The sequence below is a fragment of the Thrips palmi genome, unplaced genomic scaffold, assembly GCF_012932325.1.
Source record: "Thrips palmi isolate BJ-2018 unplaced genomic scaffold, TpBJ-2018v1 HiC_scaffold_2, whole genome shotgun sequence".
NCBI classification, from domain to species: Eukaryota; Metazoa; Arthropoda; class Insecta; order Thysanoptera; family Thripidae; genus Thrips; species Thrips palmi.
In genome coordinates, this window is record NW_023144629.1 from 9,925,033 (window position 1) to 9,941,628 (window position 16,596).

Sequence of the window (16,596 nt, forward strand, 5' to 3'; positions counted from 1 at the left end):
GAGGCAACTCGGGCGCCCGCCGTGACGTAGTGAAGTGCTAGTGCCAGTGTTGTGCCGCGGTGCGCCGCTCTGAGATATGTAGTGAAACAACGTGAAATCGAAATCTCTTTCTGCCTTGGACGTGTTTACGCCTTGTTTAGTAAATAAATGAAGTGAAGCTAGGTGTGAATGTGTGTGTGTTGGGGAGGCGCCCCTCAATGCACAATCTTCCTCCATCCTGTTCTACAATGTATATTGCCTTGACCCTGTAGGGCAATGGTTGGTGAGTGTGCACACTTTCTCTATCTTATTCACTCTGGGCCCAGGTGATGGTTCTGTTCTGTAGCTGTTGTTTTATTGGGATGTTTATTGCTATTGTTGCTCTTGATTTTGTGTCAGTGTTAGATACCAACCACAATTTAATTTTTAGTTTCAGTTGCACAGACATAGTTAAAAATTACTTTGTCCCGAGAGTGTACATTGCCAAGGTGCTAAAGGCCAACCAATTGGAAAAGGTGGCAAACGCCATGTGTCTACCTGCCGATTTGACACCTTTGTGGTCATCAAAGCGTTGTTTGCTTTGCACCGATCGAGTCCAAATTGTCCTCACCGCCTTCACCTGTTTGGTCGCACTTCTAAACGAGTTGATAATGACCAATTTGAGTTGATACAGCTTTAATTGGTCATCATTGTCGCCATTGCATTGCCATTACTTTATCGGTCCCGGTGAACACTTCCACAAGACTGAGGTTACCAAAATTAGGAGTAAGTGCAAATAGTTTAATTATTCAAGTAATTATACATAGTATATAATCAAACAAAACCGATAATATTGCTAATAAAGATATCAGACGGAAATACATAAGAGCTGTTTCACAACACAATAAAGAAAACAGTTTGTCTTCAGCAAGTTGCAAATAGAACCAGTTCCAAACACAATAAAAAACACCTGCTTAAAGTCACACCAGTATGCTAATTGCAGACTGACAATGCACTTTCAGGATTTCTGTCACGACACCAGATCACAACGGCCACCTACGGCAGCCACTCGGGCAGCCCGCCATCCTGCGGTGAGCAGCCAACACAAAATCTTGCAGATTGACCAGTTTCCGCAGCTCCTCATGGCAACCGAGGCGGCACCACTCACAACGACACTCTGCCCGATTTCCTCCGAGCACGTGAAGGTGGAGGCGCGGGTTCCTTTCCAGGAGTTCCTGAACCGCAGGGAAGTGCAGCCAGCCATGGCGGCACGAATGAAAAGGTTGCTTCATCGTGAGCGAGGTGAGGCTAGGCGCAGACGTGGGGGTCACTGCCTGCAGAAAACCGTCCACAGCATCTCCATGTAGCCAGCACTCCAAGGACAGGGACTGCAGGGAAGGGAAGTCGGGCAGGATGTTCGCTGCCAACTCCACACCGATCGCGTCCAGGTTCCTGCTTTTCCAGCGCACAGTGAGGGATTCGACGAGGCGGGCAGAGGGCGAGCTCGCCAGAGCCTGCAGCGGGGCCGTGTGGTTTTCCCGAGGTAAAGGAAACGACACCGATCTGAGGTGGGGCGCCTGGCGGAGAAAGTCTAGGGCACTGGGAGAAAAGTGTAGTGGAGCATCGAAGAACTTGAGAGTGTTTAGGTTCGACAGAGCCGCTGTATCAAGCAAGGCACTGGCCTTGCAAGCAAACGAGCGAAGGCATGGCATCATTGGAAGGTGATCTGTTTTACTTAGGCTCAAACTTACATCTTCCAGGGTTGGCGCGTGGGTTGTGAGCAACGATTCGAGTAAGGGGTCCAAATTACCAAAGTACTCCAGCTTGGTCAAGGAGGGTCGTTTCTCCGAAAAGGACCATGGAGCCGCATTTGGCGGAATCGTCTGTCCTAGATCGATCCGCAATTCGCGGAGTCCGCCAACACTGAAAGCCGCCTTCAGAAGGGGAGCAAGAGAACTCGGATCCTCAAGGTTAGCAAACTGCAGTCCAAGCGCTCGCAAGCCACCAAGAGCTAAGAATTTTTTAAAACCCAAATGGCCGTAGCCAAGCGCACCACTTCATCGTCGTAATCAGAACCCGCACGCACTTCAAGATCAGCGACGACGCACTCGGTGCTGGCCACCAACGACAGCACCTTCTTTCTTAGCGCCACCGTCAGCCACCGTTCCGGGTTCACGAAAGAGAGTTTCCGGAGGCAGGGGAGGACACGGAGCGCCCGGGAGCCGCTTCACGGTGTCTATGGCGGCGGACTTCCACAAGTGGCGGTGAAGGCAGAGGTCGCGCAGGCGGCGACACACCACCCGGCAGCCCAGCAGCTCCGCCCGGGACAGGTAGGCCAGCACGGCCAGCAGCGCGTCGTCCGGGAGGTCCAGCAGCTGCGGCACAAGCAGGGACAGTCAGAGCGCTGGCTACACTGGCAATTCGGAAAATACGTGTGATGAAGTTTCCTCGCTCAAATTGAGGTGATAAAGGTTTTCTCACCCTAACCAGTGCTAGCTAAGAAGTTGCCGCACAAAGCACTAAATTATTATGTGGTTTGTAACGCAAAAGTTTTGCACAAAACTAAGCATGCGTTTAAAAATGCACCACTTTCTTCGCAACAATGCAAGAAAGTGTGCGTTTTGGCGCACTTACTAGTGGTTTGGTGCAAAAGCTATGCACAAAAACTACGTAGAATTAAGGGTGAGAGTTCAAGTTATGAAACATTCATCGCCCACATCCTCACGAAAATATGAGTAATCTAGAACACAATCAATTACTGCGTAGTTTTCTTGTGCAGAAGCTTTGCACAAAATTGTGCATGCGTTTCACGGGCTTGCTCAAATTCTGTTCAAAAGCTTATGCACAGATAAATCAACCACGATGTAATTCAGTGTGCACGTGGCGTGGCTAAAACGTGCGCATCACACTAAATAATTGCATACTTTTACTGTCCATAACAATGAGACAAGGGGCGATGGACTCGTACCGAAGCTGACCAGAATCTCTGCCAGGACACAGCGTTCGTAATTTCGCAGCCGAAGCAGCTTGGTGCGGTCGACGCCAGTGGAGCGATTTTATGCACATTAAGGTCAGTTGGGGTAATAATGGGACAATTTCTGAAATAAGGGTTCCACAAGTCAGCAGTGACGCCTCTAAGTGTTAACAATGTTTCTCAGTGATAAGTATCTTTTCCCTACAGTTTGGTGTTGAAATAACATCAAAAACTTATTTAGATTGGAAGTTAAGTTGAAATAGTTGTGTCAATTCGGAAATATCACTTTGGGGTAAAAATGGGACATCCTGGGGAAATAATGGGACAGGCGGCTCGGTATCGAAGGAAAGAAAATGTTAGGTGTTTCATTGACAGAAATGGTTTCGTCTTGAAAGACCAAACAATAAATGTCAGCACATGCCATAAGTTACGATGAAAAATGAAGAAGTTATGAAGCTTCAATGAAGCTAAAGTAACAAAACGACGTGGAACACATCAGATTTCTTTAAAGCCCTCCATCATTTTCATTTTCCATGCAAACCCATTGCTCATGTTGACATTAGTGTTTGTCTTGTCGAGACGAGACCAATCCATTTCCGTCCGGTCAGTTATATCAATTTAGACAGTCATGAAAATTTATTTTCCAAATCCCCATGTTGATAATAGTCCAATTATCACCCCAAGTCGTGTCCCATTATTGGCCCAAACAAAAATTTTACTTTAAGAAGTAAATGAATGTATTTATGTGAAACCGAGTTATTTGAGCGTAATCCCCGTTCTTTTAACTTTCTATCGCGCTATAACACTTAACTCTTCTTTTGCTAAACGTTTTGCAGTGATCAAAATTCTGGACCTCGGCAGCAAAATTTTCGGACCTCCTTAAGTCCGTTGGTACAGTGTTAGAAAGTTTCCGTTAGAATGATGCAATTTTAAGCACATCCGGTGGTGATGCAATTTTGTGTCCGCCAGGCGGGACAAATTGTCTAGTGAAAGTACAATTTGCAGCAGGCGTCGGACAAAATGTGTCTCCAGACGGCAACAAAATTGTATTACCGTCGGATGTGCTTAAAATTGAATAAATCGTGGGACAAAAAAAAAGTCCCAAGACATTTAGTGTGTATAAAATCTTATTTCTGAGAGCAGATGAAGTCGTGCCGTATGAAAAATGGGATACTACACAGGCAGACGGACGTTTCGAGCCTAAATACACTGTGGCAAAAAGCTACGGAAAATTCTGTAAACAGCTTGTGGTAATTCTCCGTAGCCCCCTTATCAATATTCTCCGTAGGCTCTTACAGTATTTTCCGTAGGACAGCACAGTATTCTCCGTAGGACCTTACAGTGATCTCCGTAGGACTATACAGTCTTCCAGATCCTACGGGGAAGACTGTGCGGACTTACAGAGAATACTGTACGGCCCTACGGAGAATACTGTAAGAGCCTACGGAGAATATTGATAAGAGGGCTACGGAGAATCCTGGCAAAAAATTAACAGAATTTTCCGTACCTTTTTGCCACAGTGTATGTTATGGATGTTAAATCTTGTCCACAATGAAAGGTGTCCCATTTTTACCCAATTCATCCGTATTACCCCAACTGACCCTAAGTCGATATTTGGCTACTTTCAGTACATAAGAGAGGCCTTTATAAACGGGAAGCCTCATGATTGAGCTTGATTTATGATATAAGCTTCTGAGACTTGGAGAAAGTTTTCCAGCCGAGACATGCTCGCGTCGTCAACTGAGGACCTTAGGCAGCACGTGGTATCAACACCAAGACGCGTAACTCACCAGACGGTGGATGGAAAGATTTGAGCCGGTTGGACCGAATAACTCAGTTACAATTTACATTGATCGAATTTTTAAATCCTAAAATTTAAGCGTGAAGTATTCCGACCAATCAGGGAGCGGTCTAAGACAGCCTCAATGGGTTATAACGAAGCAGTTGATCTACATATACGTAGATAATAAATATGGTAACACATGCCTCCAGCAAGAATGCAACCCAGTGTAAAAGCTAGATTCTGATCGTGAAAGGGAAACCAACTCACCGACAGGTCCATTGCAGCCACGGGTTCCAAGTTTCAGTTGAATCCGCAGAAGAATCTCGTAGCCTCGCTCACAGTCCGGCACGGCCCCAGCAGCAGTGGAGTAGACAGATGGATCGATCTGCAACGTAAAATAACATCCATTGACCACAACAAAGTCCACGGAATTCCACCCGCATGAGACGATCATAAGTTCGGGAAAAGAACGAGAAACTTTGAAAAAGATGGCACGTTTGCCGCATAGTACTAAGCACCGAGGAAAGATCCACAATAAGGGTGCAAATAGCTGGACAGGAAGTTCGAAAGAACACTCCGATAACCTAACTATCTATTGTAGGACTTTCAAAGAAAAGCAGCTTGCTACAACAAAGTATTTTGAGCGTTGCATGAACTTAAAAGGAAAGTTGATCCAGGAAGCGGAAGAAGGGAATAAATAACTTGACTTATCCCCAAATTGAGTTTTTATTTTATTATTGTGCCTTAGAATGGTTTACATCATTACACCAAATTTTTTGACTGAATTCCAAGCAGTTCAGGAGAAAATCCACATGGAAAAAGGGTATAACTCAACTTAACCCCTTTTACAGTCTAAATTTCATTGGAAAATGGAGATAACTCAACCTTAGTCTACATGAGTCCGTTTGACAAATTGGCAAAAGGATATAACTCAACTTGTGTTTTTATGAATCTAGTGTAAAAAGAATCAACTCAACTTAACCCCCCTTTAATTTTAAATTTCAATTTGGAAAATAGAGCTAAGTCCAAAAAATACACCAGAGTAACATACACTTGATGCAGACTATTGTTCCACTTGACTTGTCTCCAAATTCCACTTTGTTTAGGATATATAAGGTGAGCTGACTCTGTTTTCCATTTCAACGGAAAGTGATAAGCCGCAGAAATCCTCTACGGAGTGACCTTACACTTTTGATTTTTTTCCAAAATTTTACTAATGCTTTTTGAAATTATTAACATCTGCAACATTCATTTGTTATGTTTTAGTTTTCCCTGCTAACAGTTTTTTGTTTCTCCTGAAAAATGGCCAAAATTGAGTTATCCCCTTCTTCCGCTTCCTGGATCAGTTTTTCGTACGAACAATTTCGTCGTCTAGCTAAGTACATTAGACAGAACAATGTATGCTAAATATACTACGCGAGGTTTGAAGCGTGAAATCAAGAACAGACGCCGGTCAGCGGAAGCGGCAGAACGGCGACGCAGACGCTCATTCTCACTTCTGGATTATTCCAGCGGACTCGAAAGGAAAATGAAAAGGCGAGCGGGCCGCTTCCGTTTGAGTCACAACAGACGACAGAGGATATCGCCGAAAATCTCTTTTAGGTGTCTGTCAGATTCAATGTGAAACATAACATTTAAGACTCATGCGAGTGCAAATACCATGAAATTATACCCCTCGGTTGATAGACAACCCACGCGTCGTTTGTTGAGACCCAACCGGAAGTAGTCCGCGCACATTTTGTTTTCCTCGGGTCCACTGAAGACGTGTAATACGCATGCTTCATTCGGGATTTCTTTTCAACTTCCGTCCAGCTCTTCTCTGAAGTACCCAGTTGCAGTATCCATTAACATCCACTTTTGCAGTACTCTGCAAACTGAAATGTGTGCATGGCACACTCTATTTGGAGCATGCCAAGAAGCACGCTTTAAATTGGAGCGTGCTTGCCAGGCACGCTTTAAATTAGAGTGTGCTTACCAGGCACGCTCTAAATTAAAGCGTGCCTGCCAGGCACACTCTATTTTAAAGCGTGCTTAGCAAGCTCACTCTAAACTACAGCAACCACACTCCTGAATGCTCGTAATGGTTTTTATTTTTTAATTATTTAGAGCATAGTAAATGCAACGTTTACAATTTGGAGCATAAGTGCATTTTCTCATGAGTTTGAATTCCGGAGAGTAGTGACTTACACGAGCACCGCTCAAACAGACTTAAATCGTGCTTGCCAGTATCAAAAAAACTCTAGACATTTTAGAAGCGTTGCCGTGCAAGTCCCCACTCTAAACTAAAGCAAAACGAGGTCATCCGAGAGTCGCCTCGTACGATGATCTCGAATTTTTTACATTGAGGTTTTAAATGTGTATAATCACGTTTGCCGATTTGTATATTTCCAAGGATTTGACGATATTCGATGCTTTATACATGCAAGTAGTTTCGAAAGTCGAGCGGAGAACTTTGCTGACTTGAATACACGATCTCAATCCAATGACTCGTCAAAATGTTGCACCACTCAGGGAGGTATGTCGCTTATCGAAGAAACGTTGCGACGGTCATGACCTTTCAATGCTTTCCGCCGTCCATCTGTAGTTTAGAGTAAAAGCTTGCTAAGCACGCTTTAAAATAGAGTGTGCCTGGCAGGCACGCTTTAATTTAGAGCGTGCCTGGTAAGCACACTCTTATTTAAAGCGTGCCTCTTGGCATGCTCCAAATAGAGCGTGCCATGCACACATTTCAGTTTGCAGAGTAGTCGTCTAAGTAGGTTTAAATTAACTGGAAAGCGGCTGAGACGACGGTTCACTTGTCCACCGATGAAGTTTGCACTGGAAGAATAATCAGAGTGTGATACTCTAACGCAGCAGCAAACCAGAAGTGCTGAGATCAAAACCGGAAGCTCCAGCCCAGTCCCCCCGATTGTTCGTTTGAGGGAAAAACAAAGAACGAATCCACTTGGCGGTTCCATCAGAGCAAGGAAGAAGAACCATAAACTGAAAACTGTCCCCAAAAGAACCTAACCTTATTACAATACGTGCTATCTTAGTTACTGACAGTTGCTTCTGAATAATTTCAGCTTAGATTCATGGTTGTAGCCCACCGCAACCTCAAAACATGACGATATGGAGAACTGGCTCCGGTGCCAGGTGTTCCTGGCAATGTCCATCAACCGCTTAATGTCCACTTAGAACTGTCTGAGAGGTTATGTTGACGGGGCCAGTTCCGGCTTTGTTATTCTTCTTGTTCTTCGATCGGCCACGACTAGAATACTCTATTACACATGAGCTCGTGATGGGAATGATAATCGACGCGTAGATCCTTGGCAGTGTGCTTTCGACTTCCGCTGGTTCCGCACCGGAAGTCAAGTGAAGCCGCATCGGCCGGGACTGTGCGACCCCCTCCCTTGACGAGGCGTTACGCAGGCAGGGACCCCTAGCCCACTCCCACAGCGTAGCGCAGCGGAGAACTTACTCGCGTAACCACTATTTTTGCCGTTACTCACTGTTAGAACTTCAGACATGTTCTCTCACACCTGAGATGTTCTACGTACCGTTACGCCGGCTCGGATCCCCCGACCGAAGTGATAGGCTACTCCAACGAATCTTCAGACGGAAGAACACTGACAGAGGTGAGGCCTAGAAACAGCTCCTGCGCATGCTCAGACGTCCCCCCTCCACCCGGTGCGCAAGCGCCGAAGCAGGTTTTTCAGACTAACTTTTGTACTTCCTCCGTTTCAAGATTCATTGGAGTACCCTAAGCCGCAGCTTTGCGCAGCTCGACCCACGAAAAGTAACACATTACACGCACTCTTAAAAGTCTGCGAAGCATTTGCTTCATAACTACAAAGAAAATGAAGGCTGTAGAATTACTTGGTAATATGAAGAAATGCTTCGTATTACGCAGGATTTTGCTTCATAATACGAAGCATTTCTTCGTGGATTTTACAATGCCTTCATTTTCTTCGTAATACGAAGCGACTCTCCGTAGAGTTTTTACTGTGCGGACGTCCTCATACCTTGTTTGTGACCGCGAAATAACACGCAGCACACATGTGAACTAGCAGCAGATGAGCTGGTCACATCATCTACAACAACTTCGTAAGATGAATGGCGACTTATTGGACTACCGTCTTGATTACAGTTCACTGAGCACTGAATCACATTCGTGAATGGTACTAAGTACCACTAAGGTAACATATGGCTGGTTCACATCCGAACGAATGTGACACACAATGCTATAAGGAATGTGACATTTTCTCATATTCGATTCAACGTGATGTTTCGTACTTGGAATGAGCTTCATTGTGTTGAACTTACAGTTTGAAGCAGTCTTGGCGTCTTCGAACTATTGAACTGGACGCGGACGCTCAAAGGCGAAGCAATCACATTCAAAGCGGAAGGTGAAATGAAATGATCCATTGGCCGGCCAAGGCGATCTTTGACCGGAAAAGTAAGACGGGTGTCGTTTCAAGCACTCGGATAGGGTACTTTCGTAGAATCCTGAACCGGAAGCAAGCAGACCAGCAGACGCCAAATCGGCCGGAAACTAACCTCTCTTCGGATCCGAAACTATATCCGAGCTGTACAAATATTGCTCGTGAAACACATATGCACTGCAATCAAGTATCAAACGACTGTTTATGTTCAAGTGTGGCCGATACCTTTGACGAACGTCTCTTTCCCATGTCGTTTGGATCTACTTCCGCCAACATGGCGTCTGTGTGCTTCCGGTTCAGGGATCTACGAAAGTACCCTATTCGTTGTTTTGCCTACCCGACCCACGAAACACGCTGCAACTCGTATGATGATTGAATATTCTTCAAGTGGAACCCCTTAAAGAAGCAGTTAAGGACTCAAATATTTAGGCCGGGCTTAACATTATGATTCCTGCGTTGAAACCCCGCTTGAAGGCAATCTGTTTAAAGGGCCTGCCGAAGGCAGGTTGGACCCGCAGGTCAAGGTAGGTGTACTGCAAATCCAAGTGTAGTACAGGTCGACACTCTAAGGCGTAGACCAGTTTGTCGTACGCTTGCAAGTGTCGACGACACTGCGCCGACGCCTGCATGTGTAGTTATAGGACATTGTTTGTCCTACGGCAAATTACACGAGTTTCCTATTGTGGCCCCACTCTAAAGCCGTCGGACATGCTGTGGTCGACACTTGCAGGCGTTGGACACTGTGTGGTCGACACTTCAAAGCGTCGGACACAACTGGTCGACACTTGCAAGCGTAGGACAAACTGGTCTACGCCTCAAAGTGTCGACCTGTCCTACACTTGGATTTGCAGTGTGAAACGCCGGGGCCACAATAGGAAACTCGTGTAATTTGTCGTAGGACAAACAGTGTCCTACACATGCAGGCGTCGGACAGTGTGGTCGACACTTTAGAGCGTCGGACACAGCTGGTCGCAGATGCGAATCAGCGAGTTACGTCGAGGCGCAGTCTGGCGTACACCTACCTAGTAGCAGGCTCTGGTTATTCACGGGCTGGATGTAACGTTACGCTAGCTCTGACACCCCGTTCCCCCACGTACCACACCAAACGCCCATCAGTAGTTGGCATTTTACGAACGGGCGCTTCACATTGCAAACAACCTGTTTGTACGCTTTCAAACACTTTACCATTTCGTACTACGATCAGACAAAAAGGGTGTTGCCAGACAGACACTCCAAAAGTAGCTTAAACTCGCCAGTGTGCCTCAGCTGTTGCATTTCCTTGTGCCTACTTGGCATCTTCTCGCCGCAGCTTTTGCGTGACTGCCTACACTCGTGGGATTTGCTCGGAACGTCAGAAACGGGGCTGGAATCCTGATCAAAATTCGCGCACCTCAGAGTTTTTATTCTGACATTGAGTTGAACTCAGGCAATCAATATCAGGTAACGTTTTAGAATCTCAGCTTTCAGAGGTGCGCGAACTTCGATCAGGATTTTAGACATGTTTCTGAGATTCTGAGAATAAAATTTACCTCAGTGTAGTAGGCAGCAGAAGTCGCAACCTGAGGCTGCCTGAGGCAAACCGGTGTTCACAGTCCTCGGCTCAGTCTTCCTATTGCCTAACCTACTGACTACATTGAAGCCACACTCTTCGTTAGGTTCTCAGAGTGGTGGAGATGACGCCTAGTTCCCAGAGCGGTCTTGGACAATTCGTCCCCGAAAATTGGTCCCCGGACTATTCGTACCCCTCATTTCGTTTGCCGTCCCAAAAGTACTTGGGATGAATTTTCGGGGACGAATTTTCCGGATCCCCCTCAGAGTTCCAACAACTGGTCTTGTTCCAGGTTGGCGGCGTTCGCATCGAGTGACGTGCAGTGATTCTGATGAGAAGACGATGCGTTCCAAGTGCGCTGTCTGTTCCAAACTTTGCCATTCTGCAGGCGCACTCAAGGTTCATGTCAGGATCCACACCGGCGAGAAGCCGTACGAGTGTACCATCTGCAAAAAGAAGTTCAATCAAAGAAGTTACCTCCGAACGCATCTGCGGATCCACACCAATGAGAGGCCCTTCGAGTGCACCGTCTGCCACAAGAAGTTCCACCAGTCTACGTCCCTTCGGACGCACCTCCGCGCCCACACTGGGGAGAGGCCCTACGAGTGCACCATCTGCAAGAAGACCTTCGTTGTGGCAACGCTACTGCGGACGCACCTTCGCATCCACACTGGGGAGAAGCCATACAAGTGCTTGGTCTGCGGTAAGAAGTTTCGTCTCAAGGGATCCCATCGTGAGCACCTGCGCACCCACACTGGAGAGAAGTCTTTTGAATGCACGATTTGCAAGGGTAAGTATGGCCAGGCAGACCATCTGAAGAGGCACCTCCGTATCCACACCGGGGAGAAGGCTTTCGAATGCACGGTGTGCCTGAAGAGGTTCGGCTTGGCATGCAGCCTCCGAGCGCATCTTCGGATCCACACTGGAGAAACGCCCTTCGAGTGCACGGTCTGCAAAAGGAAGTTTGGTCGAGAAGAAAACCTCCGCAAGCACCTCCTTACCCACACTGGGGAGAAGCCTTTCCAGTGCGTGGTCTGCAACCGAAAGTTTACGTGGGCTCAAAACCTCGCTATGCACGTTCGCACCCACATCGGGGAGAAGCCTTTTGAATGCACGGTCTGTGGGAAAAAGTTCATTTCTCAATCGGACCTACGAAAGCACCTCCAAACCCACACCGCTGAAAAGCCTTTCGAGTGCGTGGTTTGCAATACCAAGTTTACTACGAAACCTGAACGACAGAGGCACTATCTGACCCACACCGGGGACAGGCCGTACAAGTGTACGTTTTGCTCAAAGAAATTTGGCAGGGAGGATGCGTTACGGGTGCACGTCCGGATGCACACTGGAGATACTCCCTTTGTGTGCACGGTCTGTCAGAGGAAGTTCCTCTCAGCCGGGTCCCTTCGAACGCACCTCTTGATCCACACTGGGGAGAGACCTTACAAGTGCACGGTCTGCAAAAAGACGTACCTCCAAGCCGGAGACCTGCGGGCACACGTGCGCGTTCACATTGAGGAACTACCCTACGAGTGTACCGTCTGCAACAAGGGCTTCATCCGAGCCAAAGACCTCCGGGCGCATGTCCGCACCCACACGGGAGAAAGGCCTTTCGAGTGTACTGTCTGCAGCAAGACATTTGTTGAAGCCCGAGACCTTCGGTCGCACGTGTACGTCCACTTGGAAAAGTCTTTCGATTGCACGGTTTGTCAGAAAACGTATGGTCGGGCTGACCACCTCAAGAGGCACGTCCTCATCAGTCACGTCAAAGACAGGTCCTTCCGGTGCACGGAATGCCTCAAAAGCTTCAACGACGAAAGCGGACTCCGAGCGCACCTCTTCAACGCCCACGTTGACGAGAAGCCGTTTGAATGCACGGTCTGCAGTAAGAAGTTCTATTTGGAAGGGTCCCTTCGCACGCATCTGCGCATCACCGGCGAGCAGCCTTCAATGAGCAGGGTTTGTTCGAGCACTGGGCACCCTTACAATACGGTACTTCGGAGAAGCTCTGGCCCGAAAGAGGAAGAACAGAAACGGAAGTAAGAAATGGCAGATTGTATTAGAAATACACGCTGCCGATGAGGTTTAGGGCCCATCCGCAGTGTATACTTCTCATAGAAACTGCCATTTCTTACTTCGTTTTTGTTCTACCGGGCTAGACGAGGGGCTAACAACTTGAATTTGGGTGTACATTTTCCTTCAAACAACGTGAAATGACGTTGAAATAACGTTGAAATAACGTGAATTTACGCGAAATAACCTGAATTTGAAATGATGGTGTACAAATTTTGACGAAGTTGTTTGCCCCTCGGGGCTAGAGCTCCTCCGAAATACATACCCTATTTCGTGCGAAAACGCGTACACATCTGTACGTACACTGCAATTCAAATGGTGAGACATCTCACCAATTTTCGGCGATATAAAATGTATCACCGAAAAGAAGGTCGTACACGAATGTATCACCGAAAAAATGGTCGTACACGCACATATCACCGAAAAGGCGGTCGTACGCAAATGTATCAACGAAAAAAGGTGAGACACCGTCGAGATTGGCCTTTGTTTTGCTGGAGAAGTATCATCCTTTTTTCAGCGATACATTTTTGTACGACTTTTTTTCCGGTGACACATTTGTGTGCGACCATTTCTTCAGTGATACATTTAAGCATCACCCTTTTTCGGTGAGACAGTTATGGCTCACCCCTCACAGAGTGAGATGTATCACTATTTGATTTTCAGTGTAAGGCACGTATGCACAATGTTCATAGCTCATAGCATAGTTCATAATTTGCTAACTATTTCTTCGTATTACAAACTAAATAGCTGGTACCTTACGTATGCTCAAAATACTTCGTAAGGTTTTAGGTGTGCGAGGACGCACAAACGCTTTAGTTTTACCAGTGCAGCAGTTCCAAGGAGTTCCACTGCACGTTCTGAACTGATGGTTTATTTATTTGGCAGGGCGAAGGCGAGAGCGAGGTCAAGAAGGAGTTGGAGTCAGAGGAGAGAGGAGACGTTACCACGGACGTGATCGACCACATACCGCTGCTACACGAAGCAGTACGTGTGGAGCTGCCACCCAATGATTCAGGTAGGAGAGAGGGAAGTTGGTGAACGTAAGTAGAACAACGTGATTCGACGGATTCTAGATTATTAAATAAAGAATGCACCCCACCAAACTAAAGCGAATGCTTTTTCCGGAATCTTCCGACCATGCCTTGACAGGAAGCCACGAAGATCGCAATCCTTAAAGCCCACGAAACATTTGCGTTTTACACTGGTGAAACAAAGGCATAAAAATTATGCCCTCCAAGGGCGTAAACGATTTACGCGCTTCACTGGTAAAACTAAAGCGTATTATTACCCTCTGTTTTCAAGCGTAATCAGGTTACGCTTGAAATCAAGCGCAACAGGCCCAACCGCCAAGATTCCCCCTATCTAAATGCATGGGGGAATTTCCAGAGTATGCTTCATTTCAAGCGTAACGTCTTCAAGCGTAACTTCATGCTTGACTCAAGCATAGAGTTACGCTTTAGTTTTACCAGTGTTAAAGGGCATAAATCGTTAATGCCTTTGGGAGGGGCATTAAAATTTTGCTTGAAATTCCCATACCATTTACGCCCTTCCCAAGGGCATAAAACGATTTATGCCCTTGCAAGGGCGTAAAAGAGCATTAATGCCCTAAAGGGCGTAATTTTTATGCCTTTGTTTTACCAGTGTAGTTAAGAAAATAAAGGCGTTGCAGAATTGCTTCGTATTTCAAAGAAATGCTTCGTAGGAAGAATTTTGCTTCATTATAGGAAGCATTTCTCCCTTGATTTTGCGTGCACTGTAAAAACGGTACCTGGTTTTCCCAGGGAGCCTATGCTAGAAACATAGGCGATTTCCATGAAGTTCCTGGGAAGACCGGGAACCGTTTTTACCGTGTGATTTGGGGCTCGATTAAGAGATTGCTCGACTGAACGGAAGTCTAATTAAGAAAAGCTGTCTTCGCCCTTTCGTCGAACCGAAATGCCAGCACCGGTTGCTTCGCCAATACCTTGGTTCACCCTGTGGCGGACGCAACCAACCTCAGATTCCCAGTGTAGCTTGGAATGTGTCTATAGACTAATTCTCATAGATTTCTCGTTCTGCGGGCAACAAATCTCAATCAATTTGACTGCCACAGATCTCTAAAGAACGTTCTCTTTAGCTGCAAAGAAAACGGAGGATCGTAGCGTACGAAGGATATCGTTTGTATTACAAAGTTTCTTTGTATTAAGGGGGGAGACTCGTCTTTAACACCATAATTTTAGCAAATTGCAGGCTTACATGAAAACTATTTCCAATAGATTTGAGGGTCAGGGGGGTTTTCCAATAAAAAGCTGGTTCTCTAAGGTTCATTTTGGAAAAAAAAGTTTGACTCTAGGCCTCATAACCTAGGATCTGTAATCTTTCTGCCAAACCTCGAAAATACGACAAAAATTCACTGCGCGCATGATTTTTGGAGAATGCGGCATCATATCATAAATGTCTTTGTTCCTCCTTCAAAAGGACTCCCGGCACTCTAGATTGTACTAGGATAATTGAAATTGGTGGTTCCTAAGTGCCTGAAACTTACATTTTTAGGTGTACGAAAAAAAGCATTCAAATTTAAGCATTTCAATAACTGTTTTCGGCCACTTCCGCTTGTCCGATTGAAAATATCCTAGTTCAGACTGACGGCCTTATGGAGGTGAAACATTGGAAAAATTATGAAGTCAATACAATCAACGGTCTGGCTTAAATCGTGCGCACAAGACCCAAAATATTGCAATTGAGTAAAATGGCTTCAAAGTTTGAACGGTCTAACCTATCCTGTGGAAAATAAATTACAAAATGTCGTCCTCTGGCCAAACGGTTTTGAATTTCGAAACCAGCCAGCCATCCAATTCAAGCGTTTGACACAAAGAATTAAAAAACTCAAAAACAAAAATCTGATTTTTTGAAGGAGAATGACGAGTCTCCCCCCTTAAAAACAAATTTGTTTCAAAGAAAATATCCTTTGTAGAAGAACTGCAAAGAACTTCTTCGCAGCCAGCAAGCGTTCTTTGTAGGGTTTTACGTGTGTGGGCTCTGACCTGTTTCCTTTTGTTTGTTTTAAGTTGCTGGTTCAAAGCAACTACCTTCGGTCAAGACGGAACCTGAACCTGTCGACATCGCAGAGTTCCGAACCCCTGCGGCCGCTTCAACACCCGCAGCTGATGCTCCCTCCATTCCCATCAAGACCCTCCCTCCCGCGAGAAGCCCCACGAGTCCACTACCAGTCGCGCAGCCTCGGAAGTTATTTGCTGCACTCACCAAATCGATGGAGCAAGCTCGGCCAAGCCGACTGCGGCGACCACCCAGGCGATTCAAAGATTACATTGTTGACTAGGTAATCCTGCTGGTTGCCTGTTAGAACTTTTGTAATTGTTTTTTTAATACTCCGTGACTCCGTACTTCAGCATAGTGCTGATCAATTAATGCATGCGAGTTTTATATTTATCATAAGCATGTATTATGCGTTTTTAATCATTAGTTTTTTTGTTTATTTCAATATATTTTAAATCATTCATGATCAAGTGTTTTATTATCACAAGTTAAGTTTTACTGTTTTTAATGGTGCTGATATTTTTACTTATCTGCCTTAACGGAAGATTAATTCCAGTGATTTCTGTACCCTGAATTACACTGGTAAAATGTATTCCAATTTTTCCTTTACATCGGTGACACATTCCGAACACGGTTCAAATTTATTTAGTTAAATAAACTAATGAGTTTCATGCGAACGTTATTATTTTACCTCAAGTGAACCAGTGCGCTCGAATGCGCTCATATCCCGAGACATGACGTGAGACATTTCTTAACGAAGTATTGACCGCACTTAATGATAAGTAGGTCGCGTACACGGCAC

At 45.8% G+C, this 16,596-nt stretch overlaps 2 protein-coding genes across 2 annotated transcripts; one reads left to right on the forward strand and one right to left on the reverse strand.

Moving 5' to 3' along the window:
* Positions 1-745: 745 nt before the first annotated feature.
* Positions 746-5,100, reverse strand: LOC117647185. The gene is made up of 2 exons (XM_034388809.1): positions 4,983-5,100; positions 746-2,333 (listed from the first exon to the last, which is right to left on the reverse strand). Exons 1-2 carry the CDS (start codon positions 4,992-4,994, stop codon positions 2,052-2,054), a joined length of 294 nt encoding a protein of 97 aa, XP_034244700.1. The 5' UTR covers positions 4,995-5,100; the 3' UTR covers positions 746-2,051.
* A 3,161-nt stretch (positions 5,101-8,261) lies between these two features.
* Positions 8,262-16,471, forward strand: LOC117647169 (zinc finger protein 883-like). Its single transcript, XM_034388747.1, has 5 exons — positions 8,262-8,332; positions 8,443-8,493; positions 10,981-12,677; positions 13,644-13,773; positions 15,806-16,471. The coding sequence occupies exons 3-5, from the start codon at positions 11,031-11,033 to the stop codon at positions 16,075-16,077; spliced, it is 2,049 nt and encodes a 682-aa protein (XP_034244638.1). The 5' UTR covers positions 8,262-8,332; positions 8,443-8,493; positions 10,981-11,030; the 3' UTR covers positions 16,078-16,471.
* Positions 16,472-16,596: the final 125 nt, after the last annotated feature.

Bases quoted from the DNA above. Each gene is read 5' to 3' on its own strand.
- LOC117647169 (XM_034388747.1), top strand. From the start codon at position 11,031: ATGCGTTCCAAGTGCGCTGTCTGTTCCAAACTTTGCCATTCTGCAGGC. The intron at 12,678-13,643 runs GTACTTCGGAGA...TTTATTTGGCAG, and splicing joins CTGGGCACCCTTACAATACG to GGCGAAGGCGAGAGCGAGGT. The intron at 13,774-15,805 runs GTAGGAGAGAGG...GTTTGTTTTAAG, and splicing joins GCTGCCACCCAATGATTCAG to TTGCTGGTTCAAAGCAACTA.